The 17705-nt window shown below is 41.1% G+C and overlaps 1 protein-coding gene across 1 annotated transcript in view; it reads right to left on the reverse strand.

Annotated features, from left to right (window-relative positions):
* Window positions 1-2151: 2151 nt before the first annotated feature.
* APPL1 (adaptor protein, phosphotyrosine interacting with PH domain and leucine zipper 1) overlaps window positions 2152-17705 on the reverse strand; it is a 31287-nt gene continuing 15733 nt past the window's right edge. Inside the window, exons 9-22 of the mRNA XM_018556275.1 lie at window positions 17219-17301; window positions 16177-16335; window positions 14872-15060; window positions 14688-14730; window positions 13063-13119; window positions 12471-12559; window positions 9800-9988; window positions 9273-9313; window positions 8772-8946; window positions 7791-7827; window positions 7366-7512; window positions 6241-6291; window positions 6050-6139; window positions 2152-2506 (exon numbers count right to left, since the gene is read on the reverse strand). Of these exons, the coding sequence (XP_018411777.1) occupies window positions 2360-2506; window positions 6050-6139; window positions 6241-6291; window positions 7366-7512; window positions 7791-7827; window positions 8772-8946; window positions 9273-9313; window positions 9800-9988; window positions 12471-12559; window positions 13063-13119; window positions 14688-14730; window positions 14872-15060; window positions 16177-16335; window positions 17219-17301 (1497 nt within the window). The 3' untranslated portion in view covers window positions 2152-2359. The remainder of the gene's footprint in view (window positions 2507-6049; window positions 6140-6240; window positions 6292-7365; window positions 7513-7790; window positions 7828-8771; window positions 8947-9272; window positions 9314-9799; window positions 9989-12470; window positions 12560-13062; window positions 13120-14687; window positions 14731-14871; window positions 15061-16176; window positions 16336-17218; window positions 17302-17705) is intronic.

Below are 17705 nucleotides of genomic sequence, written 5' to 3' on the forward strand. Positions count from 1 at the left end.
TTGTGTTATTGCTTACTCATTGTCCAATAAGCAGAAAGAGGTTTGTTGTTGACCAAGCTATGAGGAGCTGCAGTGGAGGTGGAGGATCTGCTTGTACAGTCTGGTAGGCACACCTGGATCATAAATCTAGCTAAGCAGGATGACAAAATGGGTAAAACAGCTCACATATATGTATAATAAATGTGTATTTAGCTTGTCTTCAAAAGATCACATTATTACAATACTACAGAGGTCATCTGCAAGGCACAGATTTGCCCGAGCCAGTGGTCATTCACTGAACCAGCTCCATAAAGAAATCTCAGATCACATCCACCTCTTTACATCATCCTCATGTAATATACTTATAACAAAAGAATCTCAACAAAACACCATAAAGGGCTATTGCCGTATAGAGCGCACCTTAACTGAAATCAGCCAGGATGAGATGAACTAGTTATCAGGGGAGGTTGTCAGGTGTATGGTTTCCATGTGGTACTCCATTCCCTAATAGCCAGTCCACCTGAACTTGGGAAAAAGACTCGAATAAGATACAGGGCATAAGAAGAGGGCTCAGCTGCCACTCAGATAAGATTCGGGGCATAAGAAGAGGGCTCAGCTGCCACTCAGATAAGATTCGGGGCATAAGAAGAGGGCTCAGCTGCCACTCAGATAAGATTCGGGGCATAAGATGAGGGCTCAGCCGTCCCTCCGATAAGATTCAGGACATAGGATGAGGGCTCAGCTGTCACTCCCATAAGATTCGGGGCATCAGAAAAGGGTTTAGCTGTCATTCAGATAAGATTTAGAACATTGGATATTGGCTTAGCTGTCCCTTAGATAAGATTTAGAGCATTGGACACAGGTTCAGCTGTCACTCAAATAAGATTTAGAACATCAGATATGGGCTCAGCTGTCACATAGATAAGATTGAGGGCTTTAGATAAGGGCTCAGCTGTCACAAAACCCTCGGCTTTCTCACAAACATTAATAAGTGTTTGGTTATGCATTGAAAAGCCTTCCACTGTAAGTAGAACGAATGTCATTCTTCCCTGGAGAAGCAATGTAAATACATAGAGAACACACTGCGACACCTTCGTGAAATCTGCCCATTTCCTGCACTTCTTACTGCATGTTAACCAGCCATGATTCTGTCTAGTGACGTCACTAAGTGTCCTACGAAGCATAGTTGACAATTCTTACACTGAACATTCCTGTGTAATTCAAACTTCATGAGGATTTCCTGTAGGAGATCCATCAATTGTAAATTGTCTAAAACTGTAAAATTCTGAAACATAAAATTGGATCATTTAATCAAATCCCATCGATAGTTATTTTTGCGGCAAAGCCCCGAAATACACAACTGTGCGAAATTCCCTTTGGCTCGAACTCAATAACATTCTTCAACATTCCTTGGCCTATGTTCTCTTCATCTAATGCACACTAGCAATCAATAAGAAACATGAGATAGTTCAGGGACTTCATAATGATGACAAAAGTTGTTTCTCACAATCAGTTGGACTATCTTACATTATCATCAGGAACTGCCAATGCTTTCTTGTATTTGAAGCCATCTCAAAAGGGTCAGAAAGTTGTCACCACCCACCTCGTGGCAAAAATATTTCTTGCACTGCTCAAAAACAGATTAGAGGTGGAGGCCCAAGGGTGGCAGCCCCCCATCATCCACACATGCCCCTCAATTAAAGCGGATTTCCTGTAAATTAGATATTTCTAAAGAGTCTGTAGAGAACAAACAAATTCTTGTGACTAAAGAGGTCTCCTGGGAAATAGTTCTACTTTGTACACTAGTGGGAAAGGGCTGTTCAGTGGTTTGAAGTACTCGGCTCAATAACTTCAATGAAGGACTGAAGGCTGATGTAAAATCTGGACCCTTATCTGAAAGCAGCTTTTTCCTGGAGAACCGCTTTCATTTCTATATTTCCTAAATGATTTAAAGGGCAATTCAAAGTCCGCAATGTTCTGAAACACACAATGATAGAGTACAAAGGCAAAATAGAACAACTCCAACCGTCAGTTACAAACCTTAGAGACCAGGGAAACCAGAAGAAAACCCCCAAAGACATATAATACTAAAATCTTCAGTCCGTTGAAGCATTTCAGAAGAAATGCAGAGCAGAAAGAAAAACAAAAAGCTGTCATTGCTTTGTAGTGAAATCCCGTGTCCTGGTACAGGTCACAGAACTATGGCAAAAATGTGGATTTCGAGGGAAAATAACGCACGGCTGCATATATTCATTAAAAAGGCTTTCAGAAGAATCAAAACAATACTAAAAAAAGAGCTCTGGTGTTGTATATCTCTCCGTCTCACATGCTAATTGTGCCATAGCATCAACTGCAGATAAGTCTCTGCTCGTTTCTGCTCTCACGCCTCGGACTCTTTCTTTTTTCCGTCTTCACTGAGCTCGCTGTCTTCCGATTGGCTGGAGTTGAGGACCACAAACTGTCCATCTGTGCTACCCTGGTTGGGTCTACTGGAAGCGGCAATCAAGCGACTCTGCTCCTCCAGGTCCTGGAACAAACAGGCAAGAAAATATTCTTTGTCAGTGTTGCTGGTGGCAACAGATTCTTCTTATCACTTTCTATCATCTTTATTTATATGTTTCGATCACAAGGTAGAGGAGTCACACACACAAAAAAAGGACAACATTATTACGCTATTCCAAACGGCTAAAACGAGTCCCACAAACATAAAAGGGCTGAATTATAAATCTTCCGCCCTGCATAAGCTCTGTGAATGCCATTCGCACAGCAATACCACCACTAGATGGAGCCGAGGAGCATATTATAGACTTCTGAATGACAATATCCTGTGATAGAGGAAACATGGCAGAAGAACAGAAGCTATATCACAAGAAGCTGAAAACCTAAAGCCTTTGTTTTCAGTAGTAGGATCAGTCCTTAGTAATAGAAACATAAAGAAGTCATTATATACAGTGAGGACATGGCATTTCTAGATACTTTATATGAAAGGAACAATCTCAGTCCAAAGCCTCTTATGAAAGTAAAAGAAATGAGCTCCGGCTGCAATACTCACCTAATCTCCAGTGCTGTAACATGTAAACACATCCAGTCAGCATCCATCACTGCTCCTCTTCCTGGTTGAATGACACCCACCATGATTTAACCCACTTCCTATAAGCCCAGTGTGTCATTGCTCTGCTCTATGTATATCATAAATGTCACCAGCCCACCAATGGATAGTGTTCAAAAATAAAACGTCCTTTATTCACGCATATATTTGTCACATCAAAAATTGCCACGTTTGGGGCTGCGCAGGGTCCCCTTCATGAGGCTTAACATGACGATCAGTGTAAGAAACTCAAAACCATATATACCAACTCTAAACCAGTGTAGCCCAATCAGAATAGACAGAGTGGACAGGTCTCACCCCTCTGATGTCATTAAGACGCGACATTACCGCCAGAAAACGTAACAACATTTTTGTTGGGGGGGTTCCTGAAATCACAGGAGAATGCTGTAAAAGCAGCACCATTCTCTTCAGCATTTAGGATCTACCCACCAGTGGAAGAAGAGTGGGCTGAAGAGGACCTGTGATGTAAATGGACAGAAAAATCCTGAAAAAAGGTTATATTTTGTGTGGGGTGCTCAAATGTAGGGGATCCTGAGCCACATGGTAATACAGTTTTTATATACATTTGTATTAAAAACAGTTAAAAGAGAACTATAGCCCAAACTTTTTTGGCTTTAGTTCTCTCTTGGGTCACAGGAGTACATTTACTAATATACTCCTGTGACCCAAAGTCAGCATCTAGCTGGCTACGGTTTGCTATATGCTGATAGCACAGAGCCGCACTGCAGCCAGGAAAGATCCTGACAATATTGTCGGGATCCATCCCGCTGCTTGATTTGCAGCTAGCTCTGCCTCTCTAGAGCCAGAGCCAGCTGTGCCCACCCCCCTCCCATCTGTCCCTCCAATGAGTGCTGGAGGAACAGTGATAGGGGAGGGGGAAATCCCTGCAGGGAGTGATGACTGACCGTCACCACTCTCTGCAGGGAGAAGCTGTGATCTGAGCCATCAGGGGTTTGTGATAGTACTCCTATAGCTTGAGAACTTGAGCCATCTACTCTCCCAATATTTCTCTTTTACAGCATATAGATATACCATTATAGACCCCACTGTATATATTCACTCCTTAGAAATGTAGTTATCAATAGATCATAAAGATCTGAAAAAGAATACATATAACATATTAGATTAGTGACAGGAACACATGTATTCACAGGGAGGGTCGGCATGACTGTAAAGGTGGCAAATGCTCCCATGGCTCTTTCTTGTTAAAATTGTCAAATATAGGTTGGCACTGAGGTGTAAGAAGACCTCTTTAAAGTAGAACTGTCCTTTTACTAGGGACAATGTCAGTGAAGCACAATAGGATGTAGAGCTAGGAGATTATGGACCAGGTTGCCTAAAATAGGAATTATCTTCGGGAAAGTTGGCCCATCATTTTTTCACAGGCTGCAGGGACAAATACAAAAACATAAGAGATATAATAGATAGTGAAAGTACAGTTATACTTAAAGAACGGATGCACCAATATATCGCCTGCCGAAACATATCGGCTGAAAATGGCACTTTTGGCAAAATACCAAAGTGCCATTTTCTTGCAGATATAGCGGTGCAACCGTTCATTCTCTCAGTGTGTCCCAGCGGGGAGAAGAGAAACTGTCACAGGCGGCCGAGCACTGCGAGCGGCCGGCATCTCTCCTCCCACACCGCTCAGCCTCCTGTCACAGATCGAGAGAGCCGTGTGTGGGCAGAGACAGCCAGCGCTGCCACTGAAGGATGAGCTCAGCTAAGCCTCCTGTGACAGCGTGTCTGGAAGGATAGCGGGTCCAAGCAGACAGTGATCGCTGAGTGATTGTACATAATTGACGACAGAGTATGGTTACTATATCCCCAATTATGAATGAATGGGAAGTGATCTACACCACCTCCTGTTCATTCATAGTTGTAGTTATAGTAAACACACTATGCACTCATGTTATAAATGAACAGGAACACTCAGTATAGAGGATTCCTGTTCATTTATAACAGGGGCTGCAGAAAAAGAGATTGAGGACTCTGTGTCCCCAATCTCTTTTTCTATTTTAAAAGGAAATATCAGGGGGCTGTTTAGACCCCTAATATTTCCCCCAAGCATTTTTTTTTTTAAATAAAAAATGGTTTCAGCCTGAAATTTTTTTTCATTTCGGCTTCGTTTTTGAAACTTTCATTTTGGTGCACCTCTAACTTAAAGTACTAGACATAATCGGGCAGTATGGTAATAGCACATATAGAGCTATTTATCTAATCGCTTGTACACATTATGCTTTCAACAAATCATAGTGCAAGCTTTCTGAAGAAAAAGTAATGACTAGTCTACAGGAGGATATAAAGGACTAAAATGTCAAGACCAAAAATGATAGTTTTTTACCCATCACTTCTCAATATTGTACACAAGGAACTGAATCTGTGCTTTGATCAGGTTAGTTCCCGGGGCTTAAAATGTAGTTCCACATTTGCAGTCAAATTTGAGAAGCCCCCCCACCATATGTTTATTATGCGTTTCCATTCACAGAAAAACTGAAAATAGTTTCTGAAAAAATATTCCGTACCTTTTCAAGTTGCATCTTTGAGAAATAGCTGCAAGCTACTATGAACAATTTAAAAGTGAAAGTGGAGGGAAAAGTGTGGACAGACTGAGCTTTCCTCATTAACATACGATGCAGAACCTCAAGAAGCCTCGAGATGTTTAACCCTTTGATAGGACAGTGTTCAAATTTAGATAACCGATAATGAGAGCTGCCAGCACAGGGCAGATGGGGTTAATTATGGGAAATATAATTCCACAACCCCCTCCTTAGCATTACATAGAATAGGAGTTTTTTGAGAAAAAAAATAAATTAAAAATGTAAGCAGCAATTTTGATTTTTTTTTATAGTTATGTTATGGCAATGGGAACATATACAAATTAAATATTATGCCAATTTGGCTGCAAAAGAGGATATTACACTTTAAAGCAGCCAGTGGTCCAGGGTACCGGAATGTTACCTTTTCTATCTGTTTCTGTTTGTTGATTTCCTTTTCTTGCTTTTCTTTGACTTTCTCGATTTCCTTCTGTTTCTCAGAGGCTCTTCGGTCCTTTGGGAAAAACAAAAACAAAATGTAAAAAAAGGAAAGGCTAATGTAGGGATTGTAGAAACCTTCACCACATAAACTTAAAAAGTCAGCAATGTACATACCAACTCAGCGTGGAGTGCGATCTGCTTAGCTAGGCCACACGAGTCACAAATCTGCAAACACATGATAAGAAGACATTCAATTCCGACACCGGCAGCTGCTGGAAATCTCATTTTGTGGTTCCGACTGTCACTTCACATTGAATTCAGCTCTGGAATTGTTGTGAAAGGGCAATTATGCATGTTATGGTCTAGGTCAGGGGTCAGCAACCTGTGGCTCCGGAGCCGCATGTGGCTCTTTCATCCCCCTGCTGCGGCTCCCTGTCCAGGGCAGATCAGCATTGCAAATCTTATGTGCAGGAGAACCGATCCGCCCTGGAACAGCTGATCGGTCCTGAAATGTCACTTCTCTTCGATTTTGTGAGTGCGGTGGAATGTGTGATCGGAGTCGCAGAGTCAAGTGACATTTCAGGACCGATCAGCTGTTCCAGGGCAGATCGGTTCTCCTGCACATAAGATTTGCGATGCCGATCTGCCCTGGAACAGCTGAGAAAGCGCTGGAATGCTTCACCTATTGGCGGTCACACATTCCACCGCCAAAAAACTGGGCGGGATTACATTGAAATGTGTGACCGCGTCACCGGTCACACATTGTAACGTAGTCACAAACTTTGATAGAACACCGCCATCAGGGGGGACACGGCCAGTACCCATGTGAAGGGGGCCTCTTACATGAGTATCAGCTGTACCAGTGGCGGCATGGCAGAGGTGACAGGGGAGGGGGTGGAGGAGGCCGGGCCCCAGCAGCAACAGGTAAGAGGAGTTGGGAGGAGGTACAGGGAAAGGGACCCCGGCGACCAGCCCACCTGAGGCCCTTTGGAGCCCACCATAGAGAGTCTCAGATGGGCTGTGCAGGATCTTTGGTGTGCTCTGCAGGGTCTCAGTTAAGCCCATAGTCCAGTGCGTTACTAAGCCCACATATACCTATATACATAGCATAAAGGTAAAAACCGATATATGACGTGTTATCTTCATTTTAGATGTCAAATGGGTTTTGTGGCCCCCACTGTTTTTCTTTTCTGTGGGAAACGGGTCCAAATGGCTCTTTGAGTGTTCAAGGTTGCTGACCCCTGGTCTAGGTGATGGTCAGAAAAAGAACAATTCGGCTACATTGCATGCTGTCTGTACCTTTTCCCCCTCGTTGTTTGACTCAAAAATATAGCACACGGAAACAGGGCGACCTTCTGAATGACCTCCCGCTGTACGCAGCACAAACCCAAATAACCGCTTGTTTTCCTGATGCGTGGCATACAAAACCACGTTTGGCAATGGGAACTGAAAGGGAAACATCAAACTTTATTTGTTAAACTCAAATGTTACAAATCCAGAAATTCATTGCAAAGAGACACAGAGCACATAGCTGCTTGCTCAATAAAATTATCTTTATCTTTTTTAAAAGGGCATTTTAATTTTCTGACTTGTTCACACCAACTGCGGTGCGTTCCAGAGTGGTAGCTGCTGGAACGCACAGCACTCGCTCACTAAACTTGGTGTGAACAAGCCCTGATTGATAGGAAGCACCATATAAACAAAACCACAGTACAAACACTCACCCTTAATCGTGTAACTTGTGTTTGGGGGTCAATCAATCTGAAAGTACACACAACATATGAGAGAATGAATATTATCAAGGTAAATCACACTGCAATAAAATATGCAAAATGCTATGAGGCGTGGTCTGCCTGCTGGAGAATGGTCTCTACACCTACCAACACCAGGGCTCACGTACTGGTTCTCGTGCTTATGAAAATATTGTAACCAAATTAATAGGGCAACATTTCATAACCTTTTTTCACCAGAGGGACCCGGAAGAAAAATTCAGGTCTAGGGGAACCCCTTTAAAAAACAACTCATCGGGGGTCCGGAAGAGAAATTCAGCTTACATTTGTGGTCAGCAGGGAGAATGCCCCCCCCCCCTTACTATGGCTGCGAGAATGCCACAGGTTCATAGAGCTAAAAGGATCACTGGTACCATGCTGCTTGTTCTGCCAAGTGGCATTGGCCCTGGAACTACGCAGGCACCACCAGAAGTGAGGTCAATCAGCCACTGCTCAAGGAATCCCTAGCAACCTCTCTGGGGGAAACTCATGGTTCCACAGAATCCTGGTTCAGAATGGCTGCTGTACAGGGAAGTGCTACACATAGATGGCAGCCAACTGTTCATTTCTTCTGGAGTTATTTTTCATTTGGAGGTTTATTTCTCTCAAGTTCACACATGCAAACTGCAGTATTTTACTGTGTAGACTAGTAATATAAATACATATTCTGTTTCTTGCAAGCCCCTGTACACCACAAGTCACTAACAGCATCATGAAGACACTTCCTGGCACGATGGAATTCAATCTAAACTGTGTATTTAGCCTGTCGTAGTATATATAAGAAAGAGTTTCTATCCTGGATGTCACCAATGCCAATTATGCTATGAACTAGACACTACCTATGAAAGCATTATTACTCTTGTAGAATAACAATGACCCAGAAGGTTGCAAACTGAGCCAGTCAATGACATTCTGCCAATGTGCAAAACAACTCACTTCAAGCAGTCACAGGTCACGAGGAGGTGGGACTCGGTCATCCGAAAGATATTGTGAATTGCACGTGCAGCTAGGATTTGGCGCATTGTTTCATACACAACTTCAGTGTTCTCATCTGTTCTTACTTCCATGGATCCGAGAAATCGTACAATGAATAGCTGGTGGAGGATTGAATCTATAGCGGGGAAAAAAAAGAATTTCACAAAACAACTTAAAAGCTACAGGGAACATTCAATGACAACGCAGTTGACTAAGTCAATCAGAACTAATCACTGATGCGGATTTAGCGAACTGATGCAAATGAGCAGTGTATGCAGAACTTGTTTGGCTGGGTCTCAAATGGCCAATCAGCTGCTTAGTACACCACACATCTAAAACTAGATATAGGAATTCCATACAGGTGCTGCAGCATCTAAAATATGGTTACTAGTGAATTTGTACGGAAGAAATAACTATATAAACATAAACATAAACAAATACATGAAAACAAATATAAATTACCTTCAGGTTTTTCTCCTGATTCCCCAAAAGGGTTCGTTCTCCTGTAGAAAAGGATAATAAAGAAAATGTAGGAATAAGTGGATTTTTATATACACTATGTTAAAGCACCTACATATAAATGAAGAACATTTATAAGTAGAGGAACTGTCTGTAGCAACCAACCAGATACCGGTTTTCTTTGAATCATGTACTACAATCTACTATCATGACAGCCGCTATCTGATCTGACTGTTAGGGCCAATTCCTTAAACAGGAACTTTACTCACCAATTTAATATGTCTCAAAACAGTTACTTTTAACACATGCCAACTGTCAGGGTTGCCAGTGTGCTTATTTCAGCTCTTAACCGAACTTTCAAACCCTCCAATGGCGGCTGTCCTAGCTGATCACATGTGCAGCAACATGGCAACCGCAACCCAAATAGAGGCTAAGATGGCACCTTCCTTGGCTGTAAGGGATTGGAGGTTCCCCCATTAGGTAATTTCCTCCATTCTTCATACAGGAGATTCAGTTTTCAGGTTATGTACCTGCCAGACTGCCCCGGCGTTCTGGGTTGTCCAGACTGGTCTTCACTAACTGGGGAGATGATGTCAAACTGGATGGGAGTGTCTGGAGCTACAATGGAGTCCAGGGAGAGAGCTGCGAGAGCAGAGGAGTCAGAGCCCACCGAACTGGTGCTGTTTGTACGTGTGGTCCGAGGGTTGGAGCGTGGAGGCCTGCAGGAAAAAAAAAAATGTGAAATAATAAGAACAGCCCAGAGAAAACCAGCTATAAATGATATTTTATACAAACAGGGCTGGAAGACCTCAGACCAGCCGTTCCTAACCAGCGTTCCCTAGAAATCTGAGGATCCTTCAGAGATTGCTAAGGGTTTCTAGAACAGCGAGCATTGGTATGACTGATTTTCCACCTGAAGGTGCCTTCATAGTTTTAGAATGGACAACACCCAACAGGGGGCCCTACACTGGCCACTAATGTAACAAGACATTCTTTTCCCCCCGACCACCAATGAAGAAGGACACCTCTCCTGCTGACCACTAAAGTCCAAATTAAACGTCTTTCCTTGCAGTGGGGCTGCCCCCCTGTACCCGATTGCCCGGATAGCTGGCTCTATGCTACCGGAAGTACCGAAATATAAATATCGGTACTCGATACTGAAAAACCAGTACCGGTGCATCCCTAGTAACAACTGGATGAAGCAAAGCATTAATCCATGGATGCTAAGCAACAGATTACTTTTTGGAATGATGAACTCTGAATAAATTTTTTCATCATACAATGGATTCCACGCGGGTTGTGTTGTCATAAGACATCTCAGAACACAAATTGCTCTAGAAGGGAGCCATGGAGCTATGGAAAACCTGCGGTCATGAAGACCCTTTGGCTTACCAGGTAACATTTTAAAATGCACCAAAAGATACCATGGAAACAAGAATAAACCAGACCCCACAAGAAGGAGATTACTGAACGGTTCTGCAATGCCAGTCATGTCATATTACTAGGGAAGATCTATCCTAAGTCTTCTGCTTCCAAGTAAACACACAAGAAAGCTCCGGTCTATATTCAGACATAGCAGAGGTTTAACATGCTGCCCTTTGGTCCGTCTCTGGCAATGACAAGAATCTGTGCCCACTTTCAGGGACAAACGGCAATGCAATCCCTACAATGATCCCTTCATTAGATCATGCAGCAATAAACAAGCTTTGCTAAGGCTCAGGTGACCACACACATGAAAATGAGCAGAAAGCACACAAATACAGTGTTGGCTGCATCGTGTCTTGGCCACTTTTCAAGTTACATTTTTAGGTGAAGGAATTATTTTAGAGTCGTTTTTAATAGTTTAGAGATATTAGTGTAAAAAGAACCAGCTGGATAGTAATCATTTTTTTTAATAACCTTTTTTCGACATGTCTGTAATTAGATATGTACAAGGAGGCAGCCATATTAGGATATGACATACTCAGGCTTTTCTTTCTGTTTTGCGGTGCTACACAACAGCTGTGCTTACACACACACACACACACACACACGCGTATATCTGCGCATAAGATACGCAGAAATTCCACACCCGGATGCATCTCGGTTCAATTTTGTTTGCGGATCTTTACGCCCCATACGCAGCTGTGTGTATGGAGCCATTTATTTGCAAATGCTGCACGCATCTATTATACGGCAGTGTGAACGGGACCTAACAGATTCCTCAATCCATGGAACCTCTTGCTGTGGCCCCAGTGCCCACAGCTGTCAGAATACATAAACAGTTACTGTATACAATTGGCTGCAGTCACTGCTTAACAGAGAATTGTCCGCCTGGTTTCTTTGATTTTGGGAGGGATGCTGCTGAGAGGAGGGGGGGGATGCTCCTGATAGGATGTTGGATGGGAGGTTGCTGAGAGGACCACCCATGGAGCAAATTTAGGCCAGTTTATCAACAACTGGACGAAATTTGCTTGGGCTCACTGAGAACGAGGCATTCCCTGTTGCAGTAGCTAGACTCTTTGCCTCTTGTGTCTGATCTACAATTCTCTACTTGCTAAACAATAGCAAAAAGAAAACAAAAAACAAGTGCGCGAGAATGAAAGACTACTTTAAAGTTACCCATGCCATTTGTTTTGCTATGCTATCTTACAGTACTGGTACACAGAAGCTGCTGTACGCTTTTCATTGCTCACTCTTCAAGGTCACAGTTCTCTAGCAATCCTTCCGATAGAATCTGTGAAAACTTAAGACTGGTAAGTGGCCTTTTAAAAGGTAAAATCAGTTCTTACACAGTCTGTCTGGATACAATGGCTTCACTATGCCTTTCCTAATTGGCTGGAACTACTATTTTTGTCTATTGTTTTAAGGTCTGTCAATAGATGGAAGGAAAAGAAAAAAGTAAAGTAGATTTTCTTTACACATAATTTTAAAGCTTCTATCTAGGGATTGAAGAAGAACATAAGAAGGGGAATAATAACAAGCTTACAACAGCCTCTATGCACAGAAACGGTTAGATAAGAGAGCAAGAAGAATGGCTTAGTTCACTTTAAGGTGCATAATGCAAAAACACCTCCAAATACAGCTACCTTAAAATAAAACTATAGTTTCCCTTTAAGGCTTGTAAAGCAGAGTAAGGATAGAAAACTCTGCAGCACCGTTCATATGATACTGGAAACCATTGTCATGGACGATCAAATGTCACATGTGTGATTAACTTACACCGGCCTCATGCTCTCATGTCTCTGCTGGAAAGATGGAGATGGTGTCACTGCTTCCAGAGCACTTTGGTTTACTCTCGCAGCAGTTTCCTGGAATGAAAAAAGATTGGAAAGGCTTAGAACTCCAGAGGCATGTTTAAAGAAAACGCTTTTCTAGGAGTTCCACAAAACAAACTGCACCCAAAAGTCACCCAGCAAAAGAAAACCGTTCACTCTCCTATCCTTCCACCAGTTTTTCTGATCTTTGTTCAGTTTAAGAGCAGAATCTTCACATCTGACACATTTCTGGGTTAGTGCTGTGGTCCACCCTCTTGCCCCTATATTACTAAAGGACGCAGTAATGATGTAGGGGTCTGCAGATGGAACCACAGTTTGTGGTAGGGCACACAGAAATATAGGAGGTAGAAATTCAGCCAAAGGCTGCATCTCTGCAGAAGATAGTGGGATAGGCGAGTATAAATCGTCTTCCTTAGCAGGGCGATGTTTGGCCAATGTTTTTGTTGTAGTGGCAGAGTCATTTTAACAGATATTTATTAGAGGCACATCTGTGTAATCCAAATCATTTACTTTTTTCTCCGTGGAATGGAACTCACCTCTGGGTTTTCCGTTAGATAGATGCGTTTAGAGATGTTATTTATTGTACTTATCCACTGAGCAAGGAGAGAAAAAACAAAACAAAAAACATAGAAATAAACATTGTGCACCCATAGATATCAGGCAGCATTCTAATATGTCTTTTATTAAATTCTTCACAAATAACGAAGGTTAATATAGAATACAAATGTACTTCTGTTTCTCGCACAACTGAAATAACCCCCTTCAGGCCCAGAGCAATTTTTACATTTGAGCTTCGAGAGAAACAATTCAATAACTTTTCTATAATGTTATATTTGTTAAGATGTAGCAAAATTAAAAAATAAGCTTTTTTTCTGGTCTCTCAAATGTACAATATTAAATACACACACAAATTAGCCAATGGAAGAAGAGGAAGGAAATACTTAGAGCTGATTACGGTTACATAAGGATTAATAATAGTGATATAACAGGTTCCAGCACACAGCTTCATGCTGCAATCCTTTATTAACCACTTCAAGACCAGGTGTTTAGACCCCCTTCCTGGCCAGTCCATTTTTCAGTGTTCAGCGCTGCGGTACTTTGACTGACGTTTATTCCGTCATGCAACGCTGTACTGAAATGAATTTTATACCATTTTTTGGGGACAGATAGAGCTTTATTTTGGTGGTATTTAAACACCACGGGGGGTTATATTTTATTATTATAATTAGGAAAAATTACAGAAAATTTTGAAAAAAAAAAGTTTTTTTTTACATTATGTTAGGAAACACTTATTATTAACCAGTTTTTTGGTAAAATATAAAAGATCGGGTAACGTCGGCTAAATAGACACCAAACATGTAAAGCTTTAAAATTGCGCACACCCGCGAAATCGCAGAAAACTACCATACCCAAAATTGGCCATAGGACACATGAACAGTTCACATCATAAAACCGGCTAACGCGTTTCAGCCACACATAGCCTTGGTCATAGCTATGAATAAGGCCATGTTTGGCTGAAACAAGTTAGTAAGCTTTGTGATGTGAACTGTTCAGCTGATATTCAATAAAGGATGGGCACATGAAGCTATATGCCGGAACCTGTGTTTATATATGCTCAGGATCAAGGTGGATAGAGCCATTACTGAGCACCAGCATTTTACATTTCATCCAAGTTTTCAGGCTTAGGTCAACCTTCCAGTTTGTCATAATAAAAGGTGTTAAACGGAAATAATTCTTGCACGCCAAAGAACTAATCAAAATACATTGTAACGGTGTTACTATTATGAAATGATAATGAACGAAGACTGCAAATACCGTTCTGTTAACAGGCTTCATTTACACAGAAGTCATTATCTGGGTTGCTGAGGCACAGAGTGGGACACAGCTGTCAGTTTGAAAAATAATGAACACCTAAGATATTTTGGGTGTAACTTGTGACAGTCAGTGATGTTGGATCAACAGCAGATTTGTAACAAAAGTCTTGGTGGACTGATTTCATGCATGTGCATGCATTTCCAACAGTTTATCAATTGCATCCTTTTTCCCCCCACTGGATAAATATGGCAGGTTAGCGAAAAGAAATCCCTAAAATGTGCAGCCTTCAGAATAAGAACAAAAAGATTTTTGAACGACACACACACACACACACACTTCATTTTACCTCTTCGCTGTCCTTTTTGCTCTCTGCTTGTAAAATTACAGACCTGAATATAAAAGGAAAGTCACCATAATGAAGTACTTGCATAGTCATATGGCATATACATTTGAAGCATTATAGGATTTTAAAGCATCAAGAATTGTAGGTAAATATTTAAGTTGTTTAATTTATTTATTTAAATACCAACTTTTTGCCATTAAAGGAGGTGATCTGGAAGCAGTATCTCCGATCTTCAGAGTCCACAGCCATAACAGAGCAGTTGTCGATATCCATGACTAGACCGCCTGCTACATCGCCTCGGGCTTGGCTCATGAGATTACCCCCCTGAGTGAAGAAATACTGGCGTTCCCAAGATGAGGACACCAGCCCCGTCTTACTGAAACAGGAAAAATAATCAGTTAGACTAAATCTAGAAAAGGAACAGTAATGCTGCAAAGACAATGGATCATACGTATCAAAAAATTTCTAAATGAAAAAAGATTGCTTAGCATTTATGGCAACCGTTCGGATGCATTTCTAAAGCTGCAATAAAAAAAAAAAATCTATTTGGCTGCTATGCCATTCCTCTTTTAATATGTTATTAAATATGCTCATTACATTTTATTGGCTAGAGACAAGAACGAGAGGGAGTTTCTCCTTGTATATATTCATTAAGATCATGCCAACAAAGATTGAATATTAAGGTACTAGCATACAGCATGTTAAACATCTAGAAAGCAATTCAGTGACAGTTCAACAAATCTATAATCCCATATATTACAACTCAATGCACTTTACAGTATTTGGCAAAAGGTTCTATTGCATTCACTTAGTTATCTATAATCGCTATTAATAGATGCCGCTAAATCATGAGCTATAAGAAGATATCAAGAGAAAATGTTTGCATTGGAGCTTTTATGACTAAATATGACTTGTAGGGTCTGCTGAGGTGGTCTGGACACATAATTATTACTGTCACAAATATTTCTGTGGGAGCTGTTTTAGGCATGTGTAACTAGTAGGAAGTCTCAAGGAAGACCCAGCACCTTGCAGCACCTAGCCAGGAAAAGTGAAGTCTGAGTCTATCAACTCAGTCTTCTGCGCATACAACCCACACAGTATGCGTAGGATGACGATGCCAAAATCCTCATGTTATAATTATTTGTATTCTTCCAAAAGCAATATCTACTGCCTAAAGTAAATCACAGGACACTAATACAAACACCATTTTTGTGATGACTGCTACCACTACTACTGGACAACACACTGTGTTGGTTTGCACTGAACAAAAAAAACAAAAAAAAAATGCTCCTGCAGTGCAAAAATGTGTGGCAATCCACTGCAGAGTTTGTTAATAAAAAATATAAAACAAAAAAAAAGGGATTAAAAATGCAGCATGGAGCATCACAATTAAAAAAAAACAAAAACAAACATGCCGGTTAAGTCTTGTTATGTGTACACTAATTCATGCGCTATGATGTGAAAAATGTGTAAGCCATAAGTATTCTCGTACCTGCGGATGTTGAGGTAGCCGGCTTTGCGGGTTAAATTGCGGTTGATGGGAAGTTTCTTTGGGTCTGGATCTGGCAAATATAAAGGTTCGCTGGCCACTTCCATGTCCTGAATGGTCTGCTGCATGTTTTCCACATCATTGTCCATCTCCCGGCGGACACTGACACAGAGATATTACAGGTTACCTCTCAATCCTGTTCATCAATCAAAACCCTCTAAAAAACTGATAGTTGTGGGACAGAAGAAGCTCATATTTACAGAATCAGCTCAACTACAAACAAGATTGTATAGTTATCACAAATAAGAGTTTAAAAAAAAAAAATATTTATTCTGGAATTGTCTGTAAACGCAAAATAAAATATGAGACAACTTATAAAAAGAAAGTTACCAATTATATGTAAAATTCATTTTGCACTGTTAATCTAATAATCATGTAACCACTGTATATTTTTACATGCTTGATGTGCCATTTTTGTGACCCTTTTTATGTCTACAGCATGTGCAGTCAGCATCCTTGCTGAATGACTGTAGTAAGAATATCAACCAAAAGGGTCGGTCTGACCAAAAGTGATTTGTTATTTATAGGCAAAGCCAGGTGGGCTGAATCCGCCCTTGGCATCTATTACATCTTGGATACTTCAACAAGGAGATCTTCCTGGTCATAGTCAGTGTGTAGACCTCACCAATAAAGTGTCCAAAGGATAAAACTTGTCAGGTGAGATAAGTCTCCATCATCTACTAGAAACTATCATACCCTTTTTGGGTGGAGTGCACCTTGAAGTATTATCCACCTGGAGGGAGTAGACTCCAGACTGTGTAGCCTGAGGTAGAACACTTCATCAAGTCAATTTAAATCTTAGAATAAAACTCTTCTGACAGAATTGTACAAAGATTTGGACTGAGATGGTAATAGGCAATCACTGTGCTGAGTGCCATACAGCAAGCACAGCATATATATGTAATCAACAAATATGGCTGTCCATTTAGACTGGAAAAAAAATGAAAAAGATAAATATTAAAGAAATTGTTCACTTAATACTTACTTTTGCACGCTAGTTGAGATGTTGGACAGGAACTCTTCTAACTGGTCATTAAGGTTTTCAGAGCCCATTTTGAAAAAACTTATCTATGTATATAAAAATAGCATAAAACATTTGATGAGATTTACAGTATTCTGTTATTCAAGCGGAACAAGCAATGAGCAAAATACATTGCCAAAATACATTTATGTGTGTGTGTTACGGCCCATAAACCCATAGCCATCAAATGGATGAATCCACCCTCCCCCACCGTAGTCCAGTGGAAATTTAACATTTTTACACATGGAAAACATTTACAACAATAAATCTTATCATTCTTTATGAAAAAGTTAAGTGTGGGAATATAAACTGTCCCCTTAAGTGATAGTTCACCTTTTCACCAAAAAAAACTTAAAAAAGGTGAACTAACTCAGTAACCCCCACCCCAAAGTCCCCACATATGATGCCCCTCACCTGCCGCCCCCTCCCAGCCAGTATAACAGTTAGGAAA

Source organism: Nanorana parkeri, unplaced genomic scaffold, assembly GCF_000935625.1.
Source record: "Nanorana parkeri isolate BGI_ZX_2015 unplaced genomic scaffold, ASM93562v1 scaffold231, whole genome shotgun sequence".
Lineage (NCBI taxonomy): Eukaryota > Metazoa > Chordata > Amphibia > Anura > Dicroglossidae > Nanorana > Nanorana parkeri.